This window comes from Aptenodytes patagonicus, chromosome 15, assembly GCF_965638725.1.
Source record: "Aptenodytes patagonicus chromosome 15, bAptPat1.pri.cur, whole genome shotgun sequence".
In the NCBI taxonomy this organism is placed as follows: Eukaryota; Metazoa; Chordata; class Aves; order Sphenisciformes; family Spheniscidae; genus Aptenodytes; species Aptenodytes patagonicus.
Window position 1 is genome coordinate 7907540 of NC_134963.1, and position 17124 is coordinate 7924663.

The 17124-nt window shown below is 46.0% G+C and overlaps 2 protein-coding genes across 3 annotated transcripts in view; one reads left to right on the top strand and one right to left on the bottom strand.

Moving 5' to 3' along the window:
* Positions 1–8263: 8263 nt before the first annotated feature.
* Positions 8264–12585, bottom strand: RPL6 (ribosomal protein L6). Its single transcript, XM_076352573.1, has 7 exons — positions 12504–12585; positions 11499–11750; positions 11312–11410; positions 10683–10826; positions 9566–9614; positions 8958–9142; positions 8264–8460 (listed from the first exon to the last, which is right to left on the bottom strand). The coding sequence occupies exons 2-7, from the start codon at positions 11748–11750 to the stop codon at positions 8308–8310; spliced, it is 882 nt and encodes a 293-aa protein (XP_076208688.1). The 5' UTR covers positions 12504–12585; the 3' UTR covers positions 8264–8307.
* Positions 12586–13065: 480 nt separating this feature from the next.
* Positions 13066–17124, top strand: part of PTPN11 (protein tyrosine phosphatase non-receptor type 11) — a 30432-nt gene continuing 26373 nt past the window's right edge. For both annotated transcript variants that reach the window (XM_076353145.1, XM_076353146.1), the window contains exon 1: positions 13066–13213. In XM_076353145.1, the coding sequence (XP_076209260.1) occupies positions 13200–13213 (14 nt within the window). In that variant the 5' untranslated portion in view covers positions 13066–13199. The remainder of the gene's footprint in view (positions 13214–17124) is intronic.

Here is a 17124-nt window from a genome sequence, read left to right on the forward strand (position 1 = left end):
TATCTTTGTCTTTTACTTGAAATTCACAAATCAGTTCCAAGATCCTGTGAAGTCTTAATTAGCAGGTTTTCACAGGCATTGCAGCACTAACTACCCTTTTTCCTAAGAAAAGGAAGCCAGGTCAGTGAATCCCTGGCCTGAGAAAATGCTATAGTCTGTACTGATTTTCTCTTCAGTGGTGACAGGCATTCAAAATGAACTTAAAACTGAAAGCCGCTAATTGAGAACTGAAATCATGCAGCGCAAATTGGAATGCCTTTTCCTCTGGGGAGAACAATTTTGCTCTCTGTGTGGTGTTGTTTTGCAGCTGTAAGTGCCCACATCTCCAAAGGTGCTCTTCCCATGGTGCCTACCTCCCCTTCCTTTCTTTCTTGAAGCATTTCTCCTGTTCTTTCCAGTGTCTCTTTCCTATAATTTCCAGCCAATAATCTACTTTTAAAGGAAGAGTATGAACTATTATACAATAAAGTGACAGCGAGTGAACAACTTGATGGGATATAAATATGAGGGAGACAAACAAAAAAGCATATAGATGTCTACTGTGGTTTTGTTAGTGAAGGGATGTTGCTGATTTCTGAGAGGTGCAATCTTCCTATGCTTACTATGACTCACCTGTTTTTCCCTCTGTTCCTTACAGCCAGATGGCATAAACCAGTCAAGGCCAAATAATACATCATTCCACAGGCTTGTGATGGACTGGACTCCAGATGAAGCCAAGATGGTTGAAAATCTTTTCATGCTGCTGCAGGTAGGACAGTTTCTTAATTTGTAATATTGTAGAGTTGAGTTTATGAATGCTGCAGTGGAATGTCAAGTGCTAATAAAATCCTGGTCTTGACAGGTAAAAGTCGTTCTTTTCTGGAATTGTTTTATAAACCCTTGACTTCATGCTTAACAACATAGCAGGGTTTCTTTAAAAAGAACAATATCACAAGTAGCCTACAGATAAACCATGAAGAACAGTTAATTGCCCTTCAACTAAAATAACTCCATGAGCAATCAATCAACGGAAGAACTGAGAGCAGCGCTATCAGTCATCCAAAGCCAACCGACTATTTAGAGGATTATGCCAGCATCACCGCCTTCATTACATTATTGGTTCAGAAACAGACAGCATCAGCCCAGCCTTTCCCATGCAATACAGTGACCACATTACGTGTATTGTGCTCGTTCCTCCATTCTTCCAGATTGTGGTCATACGGCTGTTGATTGTGCATGAGAAACACATAAAAAAGCCATTTCTTAGGCTTGATTATCCAGTCTCCCCAGGCTTGGTGCGATGGCCAATTGAATGACATGAAAAGTTGCAGCTCGGGTTGACAGGATGGGAAGAATGATAGAAATTCTAATGAGTATTCTTATAAATCCCCAGGAGACAGCTGCACTGACTGGCTCACGCTGGGACACCCTTCTCAGGTACTTGTGAAATCAGCTGTTATTTCAAGTAAACCCAAGCTACATAATTTGTGATGCTATTTGTATTATTTTCATTTTTTTTTATTCAAGCTGTTAGCCAGTTTGGAGATTAATGGGTTGCCTGTGTTAGAAGACAGTTACATGATGATGCTAGACATTGCCTTGATGAAATCCTGTTTATTTGCAAAGCATGAAAAAGTCGTCTTTCCTAGAGCGTTGGATTAAGTAAACCACAGATTTTTGTGCACAGTGCTTTGACCAAAGCCAGTATTTTGGGGGGGGGGGGGGAAGCACACTCAAAGTTTTCTCTTGCATCAGCAGTCTCAAAATGCAGTTTTCCATTTTTCTCCCTCTGAGTCCCTAGTATGTGCATGTGTTTGTTTTTTTTCTCTCACACAAACACAAAGCTCCAGATCTCAAATGCCCTTTTTGCACTTTGTCAGTCCAGAGGGAAGCCGTGCGGATAATGTGCAATGTACAGAAGCTTTGCCATGTGCCTGTCATTTGAGTAATAGTTGCTGTTGTTTCAGTTCTCTGATTTTAGAGGGGCATTTGATTATTTTTTGTGCTTATTTTAAGGAACAGTTATGGTTACCCACCAATTTCTATGAAATTCCATGAAACAGATCTTCATTTCAGTTTAGCAGGACGTTCATACCAATAATTTGAATACTGATTTTACCTAAACATCTCCAGTGAAACATTTTGAGGGTGCATCATTCTTTTTAGGGCCTTCATATTTCCTTGTTCTGAAAAATAACCTTCCTCCCTTGTATATCAAGGACATAAGCTTGCTGCCTAGGACTAGTTTTGTACATTTTATCTTCGTATTTTATTTCCTCATGTGAAAATGGGCATTTTGAACAATAGGATACCATGTATAGCACATGGTGATATCTGAAAGCCTTAATTTTAAAAACAATTACATCCTAAGTGCATCTGTCAAGCGAGTGAAAATACTCTAGATCGAGTAGGACTGACAAAATAGATGAAAATGTAATTGCTTCTGGTTTAGTCTCCTATTTTCTTCATGAGGTTTAAAGCCTTTTCTAGTGCTACTTGGTGTGGTTCTCTGCATCCCACTGACTTGCTCCGATGGACTGAATAAATCATTTTACCTTTGTGTCCAGTTTCTCGGTGTTATAATGGCAGTTTTTACCTCTGCTGGGTATCATGAGGCCAATGTGCTCAGTCTATGTAAAGTATGAGAAGTTGTTTATTATGATCATTAAAAAAACTCTGCAGGCAAAGTGCTAGGAACTGCTAATTGGGCAAAATGCAGAAACACAGAATGTCACCGGAGACTAAATCTTTTAGCTGTACTGTCCTGTACAAACATAATGGTCTAAGTTCTGCAAAAAATGACATTACAGCTGATAAATAGGAATATGAAAACATTTATTTCTCATGTCACCTGTGCCAGTCTTCAATACCACCCAATGTTTTTATCTTTTAGTATTAAATGTTGATATGATCTCAGTAGAGGAATATTAGAATAATGGATCAGGTCCCCTCCTCAGTGTCATCCAAACGTGGACTTTTTATTCTTTTATGTACTTTAGAGCATTGTCATAAATTGCGTGTCTGCAGAAGTTTAAAACGCTTCTTGAGACCCCATATGAGAAAGTATTACTGCTGTTCTGCAGGTATGTGAACACTGACCTCACTGAAATTTAAGTCACTTGCTCGGGATCACACAGAAAATCAATAGAGCTGAGAAAAAAAATTGAATTTCTTTAATCTCAAGTAATATTTTGACTACCATGCTTCCTCTCTCCTTATCATTATTACTACTAATAAGTATTTATGTCTGGTATAGTGTGAACCATGGTTAGGTCAAAGTTGCTGGCCGTGTGTACAATCGATCATGTAAAGTCATTTCCACTGAGAAAGATAAACATTGAAATAATGGGGAAAAAAACAGGATAAAATGAGCCAAAAAAGGCAGTCAGCTGACAAAAGCGTTTTTTGACTCTTCATCTGCAAGAGGGTCAAAACTGGTCTGATCTAAAAAAAACCAAAAAAGCAAACAAAATATGAAAAAACAACTAAACAAGAAATTTCATGGTTGCTTACTGGCAAGCATGTTAAATTCCACATACAACCATCACAGACCAACCCTCTTCATGACTCAGTGCAAATGTTGACTACAGCCAGTGGGACTGGCTCGCTTTGTTCAATTAGTGGCTTCCTGAACAATGAGGAAAAAAAATAGCGAGAACTATTATGAATAAGATCCTTATAAAAATACAGATTTAATTGCTCTAGTTGCTTAAACAATGAGTTGTCAAGTGCCTAGTGCAGGCTGTAATGCAGGAGAACTGGAGAAATCAAATTAACAGGTAAATAGTTCCCCTTCTCCTGCATTGTCACATCCCACACAAGTCATTGGGAACTTCAGATGCTGTCTCCAAACCAGACTAGGAGCAGGAGCTCTTAATTCTGTATCTATATGATTATGTCATTTATGTGACCTGCTACTCCAGGACAGTAATGACGGAAGAAAGTGTAGTGGAGCTTACATGACTCTCCGATGTAGTTCTAGGTCTCTTTAGTCTAAGCTGTCCATGTGTCCGTCTTGTAACAGAGTAATAGCTGATAAAATCTTAGGAGCCACTGGTATTTGTAGATTGGTATGCTGCTTAATTCCCTAAACAGCACAGGAAAACAGTGTGTTCTCTTAACCTAATGGAACTTTAAGAGACGTCAGTAACACAAGCCTTCACAGTGAGCCGGGGACAGGGCAGAACTCTGCTGTCCAGTTTTAAACTGAGCAGGGTAATTGCTCGCCTGGAGTTTTAAGTGCTGGTTAGAAAACTGTAAAAACCAGTTGATTTTAATAAGGAGAGACCAAGAAGCCCTCTTCACTGAAAGACAAGAAACAAAATATACTGAAAGAAGAATATAGAGTGAATCTGGAACAAATTCTGTTAGTCAAATCCATTTGGATGGGGTTTCTAATGCTTAAATCATTTAAAGTGAGGTGGGAATCAGCATTTGGAGAAGAGTGGGAGTTATCTAGCATTTGCTAGAGGAAGGCTGCCTGGGCCAGCTCTTCTCTATGAATGGTTCCTCAGCTGATCTTGCCACATTTTCTATGAGGCTAAAGCAGAGCTTCTTCCAGGTGGTGAAGACAAAGAAACTGTCCCCAAATTCTATTTGTTCTTTATCGAGCTTGTGGGGAGATCCAGAATGACTTTTTGCAGAAGTGGGGCTGGGTATACCAGTGGCAACAGTTCTGTGAACTATGAGGAGAAGAAGGGCAGGGATCAGGTGGAGGTATGCTGAGGGAAAAAGGTTCAGCTGCCTCTGCGTGACAAGGCACATCCTATAGGTATCCTATAGCATAGATGAACAGAGCAGCTGATCGCTGGACATCTGGACATTTGGCATATTTTACTCAACAACTGGCCAAAATGGTATGTGTGGTAGTCCCGTAAAAGCACTTTCACACTCCGACCATAGCGTCTTCTCTTAATTAAAGTTAAAACCAAGCGTGTTGCGCCTGAAATGCCAAAGATAATGTTCTCTACAAACCTGGCACTGGAAAGTACTTTGTCTTGCAAGTAAGCCTCAGTTTCTCCTAAGGCTCCTAGTCCCAGAAGCAAAGCTAGTGTCTGCCTCCCTGAGACTGCCGGCCAACACGGCAGCTGGGACATAGCCTCTCTGGGCTGGACTGAATCCACCAGGTCATTTCACAGGGGCAGCTAATAGGTAAAAATAGGTGCCTATAGATAATAAGGCATTGCATCTTATTACCAATTCCCTGAGAAAGCCAACATTGTTCTATCTTTCCTCTCAAAAGGATGCTTTATTATAATTACATATCACTTTATTAGGCAGCTGAAGCAAAGAGCACATTTGATGCTAATGAAGTGCTGCTGTGGTTGAGTCTGTCACTATTTTTGGACCTGCACATCTCCAGCACTTTTGATTGGGTGACTGAGGCTTTGGATGTCTCTAGCTTCTTCTGTGGGGGATGCTCAGTGAAAAGCAATGACTCAGCTAGCCAGGACTGCAGAACTGTTTACATGCTCAGAATGAGAAAAGCTGCGGGACAGCGAGAACACACACAAAAGCTCTTTATGTGGTGGAAGTATTTTTCAGGTAGTGGACAGTATTATCTAGATTGAAAAATCCTTCTGAATATTCACTTTGTTTCTGTGTTGGTCATCTGTACAGTCCTTGTTTTTCCTCTTTTCCATCCCCCACCCCAGAGCATTTCAGAAAAAAAGCAAGATTTCACAGAACCCAAGGAAAATATTTTAGAGGTTAAGAGAGAGACAAATCACAGCTGTCCACCGGCTGCCTTTCCTTATGAAAGATGAGGCTTTTGCTGTCTCCATTTTCTGCAGCAAAGCCCGAGGAGCTGCTTGGCACTGTGAAGGCATGATTTGGTGTTAAAATTTGACTTAACAGCTAGCGCCCCCAGAAGCAGGCCTGCTCCCACGCCCCTTTGTGCCAACACCGACATTCATCTGGTCCCACAGTGACTCAGTTCAGGGATCTAAACCAGCACGAAAATACTCATTCCTCCCTCTCTCTCCCCACCTTGCAGGGCTGTGTTATCGGTCACCACCTTGTCAGACAAGTGACAGGACTGGGGCGAGGGAGGCAATGGCAGCACGTGAGACCATTTCTCCATACCAGGACCTATTAAGACGCCTGAGCTGTATTACCAAATCACTTCCTGACAGCACACTGGAAGGCAAAGCCTCCCCTTTCAGTAAACAAGGTTAATGGTTCCAAGTATCATTTCATGTCTTCTGATACACAAATGAGGAATGTGTCAGAGTAATCAATAATAATAATAATAGAAAATACCATTGTATCTAAAGGCCTAGTTATTCTTGGACTAGCTCTATTTTGTTACTACAACTTCCCCATTCCCAGAGGGGAAGGGAATGACTGAAGCACCAGTACCTCTTAAGCGTTCTCTTAGCCTGCAACTGCGTGACCAAATCTGTTTGCAGACTTTGTGATACCACAGGCTGCTACAAATTATTTTGATCAAGAGGTCTACTTGCTGTTTTTGGACTTTTCCCATTTAAGTGTTCCCACATACAATTTTTACTTTAACTGAGCTTTCTAAGCATATTGGGTTAAGATCTTTCTTTGGTAGTATCAGTAAACTTATCTTAGTACTAGCAGTGAGATGCGTGCCACACTTCTGTATCTTTTTAGATTTGATTTATGTGAACAGGCCAGTCCCACCACTGCAGTAAAATCTCACATCAACTGAAGACGCCTCTGACTATACCCGTTATCCACCAAACCACGTACAACAGAAGATGTAATTCATCACAGACATAGCTCCGGTGACGTGGAAAAATAAAGAACATCTTCCCGGTGCACCACAGGGCAGAACAACGAAGAACAACGCGAGACCCGCACCCAGCCAGCAGGCCAGGAGTTCTGCGTTTGGACAAAGCTTGCTCACTGGCTCCCTCTGCTGAACCACACTAATATTTAATATGTTAATTACCAAGAGGAAGATGGTGGAAGAGTAGCCAGTGCTCTGAACTTCCATTCCCTGTAACACCAGCCAGCATCAGCTATAAAGATGACCGTAGCCCCTTGGTGCGAGAATCCACTGAGCCAGGTATTCTGCAGGTGTTTTGAGTTTTTTCATTGGTTCTGGAGCACTTGAAGCCCGATTCCTCCTTCCCAGTGAACGTGGCTAGTATGTGACACGTAGGCTTGCACCTCAGTGCGGGTTGTATTACTCCCTTTTCTATCCCCTTTTCATGAAGCTTGTATGAATTTGATGAAATCTCTACTCCCAGTCAAGTTTGACCCCACTGGCTACGTTCAGTTAAGAATTAATAGGAAGACAGATGGTGCAGTTATATAAGCCTTGTTTCCTACCTAAGTCTGGCTAAGAGAGAGCTCGAGCGTGCCAGATTTGTTAATATGTACATCCTCGTTTTATTCTAAGAGCAGAGCTATTACTACGCAAGCATCCTCATCCAGATATCTGGTAACTGACCTCAACAGAGAAAGAAAACAGACAGGACTAACTTTCTCAACTCGCTTTCTGCCAGTTTCTGAGGTAGGAAAAATTGCTGAGACTCTGGAAGTCTCCCAGGATAGAAAAATACTTGCCTTTCACAGAAACAGCTTCTGCTTTTTAACTCATTTCTGAGCCTACAGAATTAACAATCATACTTTTGCTTTTTGATCTAAGCAGGAATTCTTCCTGACTAAAAGCATGACATCCCACATGGATAAACAAAGAACAGGAAAAAAAATACGGGATTTGGGAAGGGTTTATGTGGTGATTGATGGATCAAATCTGTTCGTCAGAAATACCACCTCACCAAAGCTGTACACAAGCTTTAAAACGCTAATGAGTTACCTTGCAGTGGTTTGTTGCCAAGGCCTGGTTCTTCACAAAAGATACCTGAAGCATTGGTTTCAGCAGTAGGGGTGCAGAGAAATACGCCAGCACAGACATTGGGCTGGATGTTTATTCTGGAATGTGTCCTGATGGGTAGTCAATCCAGTATGTATATCCTCTTTCCCAAAAGAAAATCTTGTCCTGTCCCGTCCCCCCCCCAACTCATTCACAGTTCAGAAAGCTGAAATTCAAGTGCTATTTCCCTTCCGGTTATACCAAATAGGACCCCCCCCGCCCTCCCCCCCCAAAACCCCAAACCCCCCCACCTAACCCCAACCAACCAAAACTTCCACACCCAAACCCTTATACACTCAAAACTCTAGTTGTCTGCATACAGTCCCTCAGAATTTTGTGCCACAACCAGTTTCCCTGTCCTCTAAATAACATGCATTGCAAGGTTTGTGCAACACGTTCTATTACGGATTGCAATGAAGACACCAGAAATCCTTGCTTTTTTCCCCTTCAAATTTAATATGGTGCTTTCAGAACAGTTAGAACACCAGTTTGTGAGGATAGACTCCATTTGAGAGACAGAATGTAGAACGCAGGTACCCACGGAGCTGAGGCACCTTCTTGATCCGTGCAAGGATCTGTGAATCCACTGCCTTCTGGTCTGATTTGCGTTGCTCCGTTATCTCGTATTTCTAGAAAGTACAAAGAATAATGTTAAAATCCTGCAGAGTGCAATCCTACGGAGATGAGAAAATTCAGGGCAAACCCCGAGTCCTGGCATTTTCAGGAAATCGTTTCTCCGTTTGTTCTAAATACGGGAAAGGTGGTAGGAGACCGGAGGTGGCAGAGAGAACTGAAGCCACTTGTTTGGCTTACGTTGCCGATACCAGAGCCAGCAGCATGCTGTTGGCAGTATCGAAACAGTAAAGGTGCTTCTCGGTCAAAAAAAGACATATAACTGGAATAATCACTGCTGCAGTTCTGCTAAGGTACAAGCAGGAAAGAATCCCCAAATTTAAAAGGGGTTTATCTCAATGTTGCTGTATTAATTCATTTTAATGGCATTACCGCACTTTACCGAGGACCACTTAAAATTCAATTGTCCATTTGTTTCGTGGTATTTCCCCCTTTCCAGCCTGGCTTTAAGTAACAAGGACATTCATGAAGAATGAACAATCATGTTCCTTACTTCTTTTTCAGTGTCAAAGATCTCGCCTTCCTGGTGCTTGGGCTTACGCAGCCTCTTCTTCTTAAAGTATGCATCAGTGAGATGCTTGGGAATTTTCACTCCCGTGATATCAACCTTTGTAGATGTAGCAATAACAAATTTCTGATGGGCCCTACGCAGAGGGACACGATTGATAACCAAGGGTCCTAAAGGCAGGGGAAAGACACAAGAGAGAACAAAGTTAGCTTTCCTGGCAACAACCACTGCTTTTAAGTTGAATTTTTGTAGTGTATGAGACGACTAGTTTCTTCAGAGATGCCTACAGCTAAAATCTGAACAATCAACAAAGCCCTTCCCCACAGCCTCTAGAAAAGCCAAAAAATGCTTCCCGATCTCTTCCAGGTATTGAAGCTTAATTACTTCGCCTCCCCCTCCCCGGAAAGCCACAAAACATGATTCCACTTAGTTACATGAACACATGATGCGCCAAACCATCCGCATGCAGATCTGTGACACTACTGACCCCAGAGACAAACTGGAACTTAAAAAGCAAAACACCCCAAAAAAACTCACCACCACCACCCCCCCCCCCCCCAACAATCAATCACACTTAAGTAAAAGTTTTTTACCTGTAACAAGCAAAAGGCCAGTAGCAAGCTGCTTCAAGAAGATGACGCGCTGAAAAGAGATGAGATGTGACATTAGTCCCCAGGTCCCGGCACTCTGAAATACTGCAACCGAACCGGGACCATGCCCACGCTCGGCCTGTTACGGCTACAACCATCGACACAGCACCCAGGCACGGGCGCCGCTGTGCGCCTTGAGAAGCGGCCACCACACGAGCCAAGCTACCAGCGCTTCTCAGCACAGCTCTGCCAGAGTTGCCACGTCTACGGCAGATCGCGACTCCCCACGTGCTTCATCATTCGAGGCTGAACAAAGCCAATTAGCACATTTTTTAATCTTTGCCTATTCCAGAGGATGGTGAGACAGCGTCCTGTCGCCCAAATTCTTTATGCAAATTAAAGGCAAGAACTAGATAAAACCCAGAAGGGTACCACAACATATCACATGGTCAGAGCCGACCCCAGTTACATTTTATTCTTTCTGGTCAAGTTTTCCTTCCCCGAACAGCATTCTTTTAAGTAATGTGGCATCGAAGCCAAAGAATTCAAGAAAATAAAGGATGTCAGTTAAGACCTGTTAGTAAACATCATTACGACGAAGAACACAGCTTAATGTAACAATCAAGCGTTACCTTGATAATTAGATTAACAATGAAAATTTAATTCTTCCTTTGCGATAGGTAGTCTAAGACAAAGTTTTGGCCTCACTGCAACTGTAATCTATTAGGTTGTATTATCTATGCCTGAACCAGGCATCGGGCCTGCCATTCTGCAGGGCAAAGTTAGCACGACACGAACCTACACACTCCTCTGCATCGCAGCAAGACTCCCTTAATTTTCTCTAAGCAACTGGACTAGAGTGTTTTACTTCCAGCTCTCTGTAGAAGAACATCAGTTTAAAGACTGTTTCCCCTAAAGGCAGGACGAGAGAAAGCATCCAGACGGAATTCACAAAAAAGCAGATCTGCGGATTCACATCTTGTGGCTGAGCAGCGTCCCGTGACATCAGCCGGTAAATTCAGGATACCTCTGCTCGGTCAGAACGGTTTCAGCACAGAAATGCTGCAAAGCCACCGTGAGAGTCCACGTGGGGAAGAGCACAGGAAGAAGTTCCCGTTACCTTGCCTCTGTGACGACCGGTCAGAAGGATCAGAACGGTTCCCGGAGTAATAGAGGCCCGCAGCCTCCTCTTGTGCTGGCAAAAGGGCTTTTTGCCGTGACTCAAAAGCTTGCGAGGAACATCTTCAGTGGGATAGTATCTGGGCTAGAAAAAGAGGAGCAAAACATTGTACCACCCTGTACTCCATGAGACAGAAAGCCTTCGCTACAGCTTAGATTCCTCCTTTCGTAACAGATGCTATTTCCCGAAAGATGACCTTCCCGAAAGATTTTTTTTTTTTCCTGCTGCAACTGGCACTTCAGGAACACACTGAGTATTTTCTGTACAATTACGCAACAGCGAAAGTCGAGATCAGCTCTGTATTTCCGAGCACGCTTCCAGTTCAGCCCAGCAATACAAATGGCAGAGGAGAACCCACTCCTGCCTGCTAACCATTCTCTAAATCACCGGCATCTCCCCCGAGAACGACCGTCACCGGGTCCCTATCTCAAGGAGGTAACTGCCAGCAGTTCAGCGCAGCAGGGCAGGGGCTGAGGCTGCTACGTCGCCCCAGCCAAGAGGCGCATCATCTAGTCAGAAGTCACACGTAACAGCCTTGAACGGCCAGCGTCCCGAGTTCTTTTTCTTACCATTTTGCGGATTTTAACCACACGGCTGCCCCCGTTCTTATCTCCACCAACCGGCTTGGTGATGGTTGCACGTGGCTTTTCTTTCTTTTTCTTTTCTATCTGTAGGCAAAGGAAAAAGTACGAAATTTCAAACCAAAGTCACGATGAAAAAACCACCATTATTTAAACACAGTGTTTATTGTCCTACCTTTGTTTCTGGAGCAGTGTACTTGCGCTTGTACAGTGCTTTTCTGGCATACATGGCTGACCGGGAGTATCTCCCGATACCCCGGGCCAGGACAGGGTTACGGCTGGCATGATGCTTCTTAATCTTCTTCTTCTTCTCACCTACTTCCTTCTGGCTTGCCTTCTGCTCAGCTGGCTTCTTCTCATCCGTCTTTTTCTTGGCCGGCTTCTTCTCGCCTGGCTTTTTCTCACCGGCCGCCTTCTCGCCCGCCATCTGTGGATCCAAATAAAACAGAAATTATGCCTTATCACAAGGCGTGCACAGGAACGTCTAAGCTGCAGAAACAAAAATAAAAGCATCGGAACTCGATCCTTCACGCCATTCCAGCAGTGGTCAGCCACCTCTTACAGCCGTGGCAAATCAAGATGCTGCAGAGTCAAAAGCCGTTCTGCCTGCTGCGCGCCCGCCCGCCACACAAAACGCCCCACCGCGCCGGTTAGAACAGCTACAAGTTCACCGAATGCATCCAACCCGCCTCGGCAGGAAGCCCAAGAAAACGCAAACACACGCCGAGGCCGCAGCCGCCCCGCTGTCCCCGGGGGCGGTCACAGCCCCCCTGGGCTCGGGACTCTCCCCGGTCCCGCTGGAGCTGCCGGGCCCTGCCGCACCGCGGGGCTACGCCGGCCTTCCCCGGGCTACCGCTCAGCCCTGCAGAGGCCTCCAGCTCCGGCCCCAGCCGGGTCCGGTTCCCGCTTCTCAGCTGGGCCCCGGCGCGCCCCGAGAGGCTCCGGCCCGGCCGGTCACGGCCCGGCCCGGCCTCCGCAGCCAGCCGCGGCCTGGCCTGTCCAGAGACGGCTTAACCTTCCGCTCCGCTCCCGCCCCCACACGGGCCCCCGGGCCTCATCGCCGTCTCCCCGAGGGCGCCGGGCCGGGCCCGTGAGCCCAGCGCAGCCACCCGAGGGCAGATGGCGGCGGATGACGCCCGCCGGGTCCCGGCCCTGCTCGCCGCCGCTCCGCCATTCTTACCTTCCGGGGAGGGAAAGGGACCTACATCCGGGTACAAGTGGCCTAAAGAGAGCGCGGCGTCTGACGTCACCGCGCCGGCCGCGGAGCACGCTGGGACTTGTAGTCCGGTCGGGCCCGGCACGGCTCGGGGCAGCACCGGGTCAGCGGGGGAGGGGGACGGCGGGCGGGAACGCCGGACACCCGTATCCCGGCCCGGAGGGGGCGGTGCGGTGACCAGCGGCTCCGGTAGCGGGGCTCGCGGTCCTGCCGCTGCCTGACCCTCCCTCCAGCTCGGGACACGGCCGAGGTAAGGCTCCGCGCCGACCCCCGCCCCGCCCGGCTTCACGGGACGAGGCTCCGCTACTCCCGCGGCAGGTGCCACCGGGGCCCGCCCGAGCGGACCGAGCCCGCCACCCCCGGGAACCCTACAGCTCCCGCCGCGCCCGCCCTGACAGACCGCCGCCCCCGCGGGCCGCCCGCGCCCTCCCTTTTGAGGCGGGGGCGGGGCGGCGTCGCAGACCGATGACGCAGCGGGCGGGTGACGCAGGGCGGGCCGCGCCGCGCTCCGTGCGCCTCCGGGGCCTGAGGCGGCCGTTGTTCACGCTCCCCTCAGGGCGCCCGTAGGCCGCGGCCCGCGCCGGGGGGGGGCCCATGTGAGAGGCGGCCGTCGAGGGGGGCGGCCGGGCGCACCGCGACCCGCCAGTGCCACGGGAGAAAATGACATCGCGGAGGTGAGGCGGGAGCGAGCGGCGCCGAGCCCCGCGGGGGAGGGGGGGCGGGCAGGGGGCCGCCCGCCCCCGGGGCGCGCAGGGCCCGGGCTGCTCAGCGCCCGGGCTCCTCGGCGCCCGCTCTTGGGGGGCTGCCGGGCCGCGCCGCCTTCTGGCGGCCGGCCTGGCCGGGCAGGGCCTCCCGCGCCCCATAGCTGCGGCGCAGGGGCAGCCCCCACCCCGCTGCCTGCAGCCGCGTCCCAGCCCCTCTCCCCGCCCGTTCCTGGGGCGGGATGTCCCCGCTCCCGCCGTCGTGGGGCTGCGGCCGCCGCCTCGGCTCGAGTCGGGGCCTGGCTCGCTCCGCTCCCCGCGCCTCGCCTCGCTTTCCCCGGCGAGCGGACCCTCACCTAGGCGGCGCGGCACGGCGGGGGGACGCCCTCCCCGGCGCGGCTGGGGGCCCGGTGGGGCGAGGGGGCCGGCTGGCCCCGGGCTCCGCCGATCCCCGTGCAGGGCCCAGAGCTGCCACAGTACCAGTGGCTTCGTGGGGGGTTTCAGGCGGGTCTCCCCGCGCCCGCACGTGCGTTTGAACCGGAGCCGAGAGGTGAATTTTGTTCCTGTGGCAGCCCACTCAGTTCTCGGTCCAGAATGCGAGGCCAGGGAGGGCTGTGTTGCTATCAGTACTCCAGCACCAGGGACGTTACTGAAACTAAAACGTGGGCCAACTTTAAAATGAGTGTTCGTAAGCTGACCTGATCTGGGCTCTCAGTTTATTAGCAGCGTTCGGTCTAATTTCAAAACCTTGTGGCGTTGCAAAATCAGGATGACAAACAGTTGAATCTCTTTTCTTTGTTGTAGCTTCTCACTGTCCTTAGCGTATTTTGATGTTTGTCTTACTTTAGTAGTCCTTTTTGGGCTGAGAGGTTAAGGTAAATGTTAGACTTAGGAGAAATTACTGTCTTAAGAGTATAAGCGTCTTTTTCCTTTTTCTCTAACATACCTATTCTGAAATTTGATACATCTCTAAGTAATATCTATTAAAGTATAACTTCTTCGACATTGGGTTGTCCTCTTTATTGTTCTGCTTAAGATGATTGAAACTAGGTGGGTTAGTTTTCAGTCCGTGTCCATTTAGAGTTTGGATTTGGGGTCTTCTGAAGTGTGTGGAGGGTCTCTAGTGTGTGTCGGGGTTTTCTGAATGTCCCTACTCGCACATCAGAACAGGTATACAAGTTACCTTTTAGAAAAACTTGTGAACTTCCTCATTGTCAGGAGTAATCCTCTTATTCTGCTCAGAAGTTTAAATTGTAACTTGTGAGGGAGACTGAAAGAAGATGAGAAATATAAACTGATGAGCCTATAAATAGGAGTAATTAAACTACCAGTCACCGCCTCCCTGAATGCTACGGTTGTGACAGCTGAGACTCAGAACCGATTTAATCTCTCCTGCTCTTGAAAAGACAATTAGAAAAGCCCAATCACAGCATGGAAAAATGTTTTGGTTTTTTTCTTTTCTCTTCAATTTGGTAAGAGAGAAATATGCTGGCAATGTATCACATAAAACACAAATCCTGCTGATCTTTTCTGGACTATGCTAAGAAAAAAAAAAAAGAGAATTGTAGCAAGGCTGTATTGCCTACTATGTACTAATTTTCATCAAAAGGTTTCTTGCTTAGCTGATATCCCCTTAGTTTTGTAAATGAGACCCCCGCTATTTCACTGGTTACTTTTCTGCCAACATTTTCATCTTACTGTAAACTAATAAGGGACTCGGAATGGTATGCTGCTGAACGCCCCAAATCAGAACTGCTGTAAGGAGTATTCCATGCATAGTGAGGACAGCTAGTTTAATTAGAGTGTGGGTTTACGTGTGCATGTGTTACTTTCTTGATTGTATTTATTGGCTGTGATGTCCTTTGCTTGGGGATAGCCTCTGCACCTGCTCATAATAGAGGTTGAAGAAGGAAAGTAGAAAAAAAGTCTAAAATGCATTCCATCCCTATAAAAGGAAGTGTAAGAGAAGGTCCTGTATAGGGCTTATGTTACTGGTATCTGTGTCTGCAGTCCCCTTTGCTCTCTCCTCCAGTTTTGGAAGGGACGTAGCCACCAAGGTTCAAAAGCACACATGTGATGGCAATACTTCAAATGAAGCGATCTTGATCACCGGTCCGGAACCATTTAACAGAGATCACTAACACCCCCATTTTTCTATTTGGGGTGGCTGACAAATGCATCTTCCTACTCAAAGCCAAAAATACAAAGATGAGAGCAGGAGTACAAGTTACCGTTAGAACAGAAGTTACATAAAGTGCAATAAACTCCATCGGTCTCCCAGATGCAGTTTCTCTTTTGCTACACTTACTTGCTTTTTGCCATCTTCCGTAGGAGTGTAGGTATATGTGGGGGTGAGATTTTTGTTTTTAAACAATCTATCATATTTTTAACCTCTCTTCTAAGCACAGGTTTTGTAGTCCCTTCTGTTAATTAAATTATTATTTTTCTGTTATTCTGCATCTTTTTAACAACTCGTGTGCAGTTACTTCCAGATGCATTAGGGTTTAGGGTAAGATACAGAAGTTACCCTATTAATTAAAGTTTATGGAATGTCACCATATAATAAATCTGCAGGGCCGATTCCAATTTCTCCTTTGTATGATTATACGTTTTTGGATATAAACTCAAAAACTTGCAAAGATGTCCTTGAATCCAGTGCATATTTAAAAAGCTTATAAACTGCTCAAAATGTTGCTGCACTTTTTTTTGTTTGTTTGTTTTTTGTTTTCTCCTAATGGAAGTAAAATTTTGGAGGTGGAAGTGTGGCGAATATGTTATCAGCTTCAGCAGACCAACATGCCATATTCTGAAATCATTTAATGTTCAGTTCATCCCAGGTGCCAATGCTTGTGCAGTTTCTTTTGTGAGACAGCATCAAACCAGAACTTTTCTTGACCTTTGAGTAGTCACTCATTAGATAAATGTAGCATTATTTATTAATTCATTCCTGTTTGCTGTAATAACTTGGAAGTATTTTTTAATATATTTTTTTCATGACCCATGCTGCATAGATTTGATTTTTTTTGTTTTGTTTTTGTTCTTCAGTTAAAGATACGGTGCTATTCACTAGATTTTCTTGGTGCAAGCAGGATATCCTTAACTAGGAAAAAACCAAGATTAACAAGAAGAATAATTTACTTCTGAAATGGAGTTGGTACATAAGTAATCCTAATTTCCATTTGAATGACTTGCTAGAGGTTTGGATATTCTAGAACCTCTAAAACTCTCCAGAATGTTTCCATGAGAATCCGTGCCTGAAGAGAATAGGCTGGATAAGGCCTTGGTAGGAGTATTGTCAGTGTTTCAGTACAGAAGGAATTGCTGAAACAATTGAAGTAGTAACCCTAAATTTAGACATGCACTCACATATTTTGCTGTTTTAGCAATGTAGCATGAAATGCTGACTGTATGAGGAACGGTCAGAAATGCTATGCAATTTTTTTTAGATATAGCACTCTTACATCTGTAATGAGATTGGTTGCAGAGTCTTTTGCCTTAACGTTTTGCTTTACTTTGGAGAAACTAAGAACCTTGTGTATAAAGAGGAGTAGCCTGTGTTCTTTCTGCAGATATGGATGTGCATTTTCACTTATGCCCTGCGTAGTGTCTGATTTATGGCAACTCTGAAAAATAAAGGCGATCTTTTAATTGCCAAATACAAGTCTGACAAAGCCACTAAAACAGTTCTTAGTTGCTGTGTTCACATCTCTGTCCCTGGGCTGTGTGGCGGTTTGGGTTTTTTTAAGTTTGTCTTCTAAAACCGTGCCTCATTAAAAACTCCTTTCATCCAGAACACGCAGATGTAGTTTAGTACTGCAAGAGTGCAATAAATATCCTCAATTACAGATAAGAGAAAATGCAGATGTGTTAACTGAATGGCTAAG

Excerpts from the sequence above, each read along its gene's own strand:
- RPL6 (XM_076352573.1), bottom strand. The coding sequence starts at position 11,750 with ATGGCGGGCGAGAAGGCGGCCGGTGAGAAAAAGCCAGGCGAGAAGAAG. Across the intron at positions 10,827-11,311 it reads TGGTTAAAATCCGCAAAATG|CCCAGATACTATCCCACTGA; the intron begins GTAAGAAAAAGA and ends CTCTTTTTCTAG. Across the intron at positions 8,461-8,957 it reads TCTTTGACACTGAAAAAGAA|AAATACGAGATAACGGAGCA; the intron begins GTAAGGAACATG and ends TGTACTTTCTAG.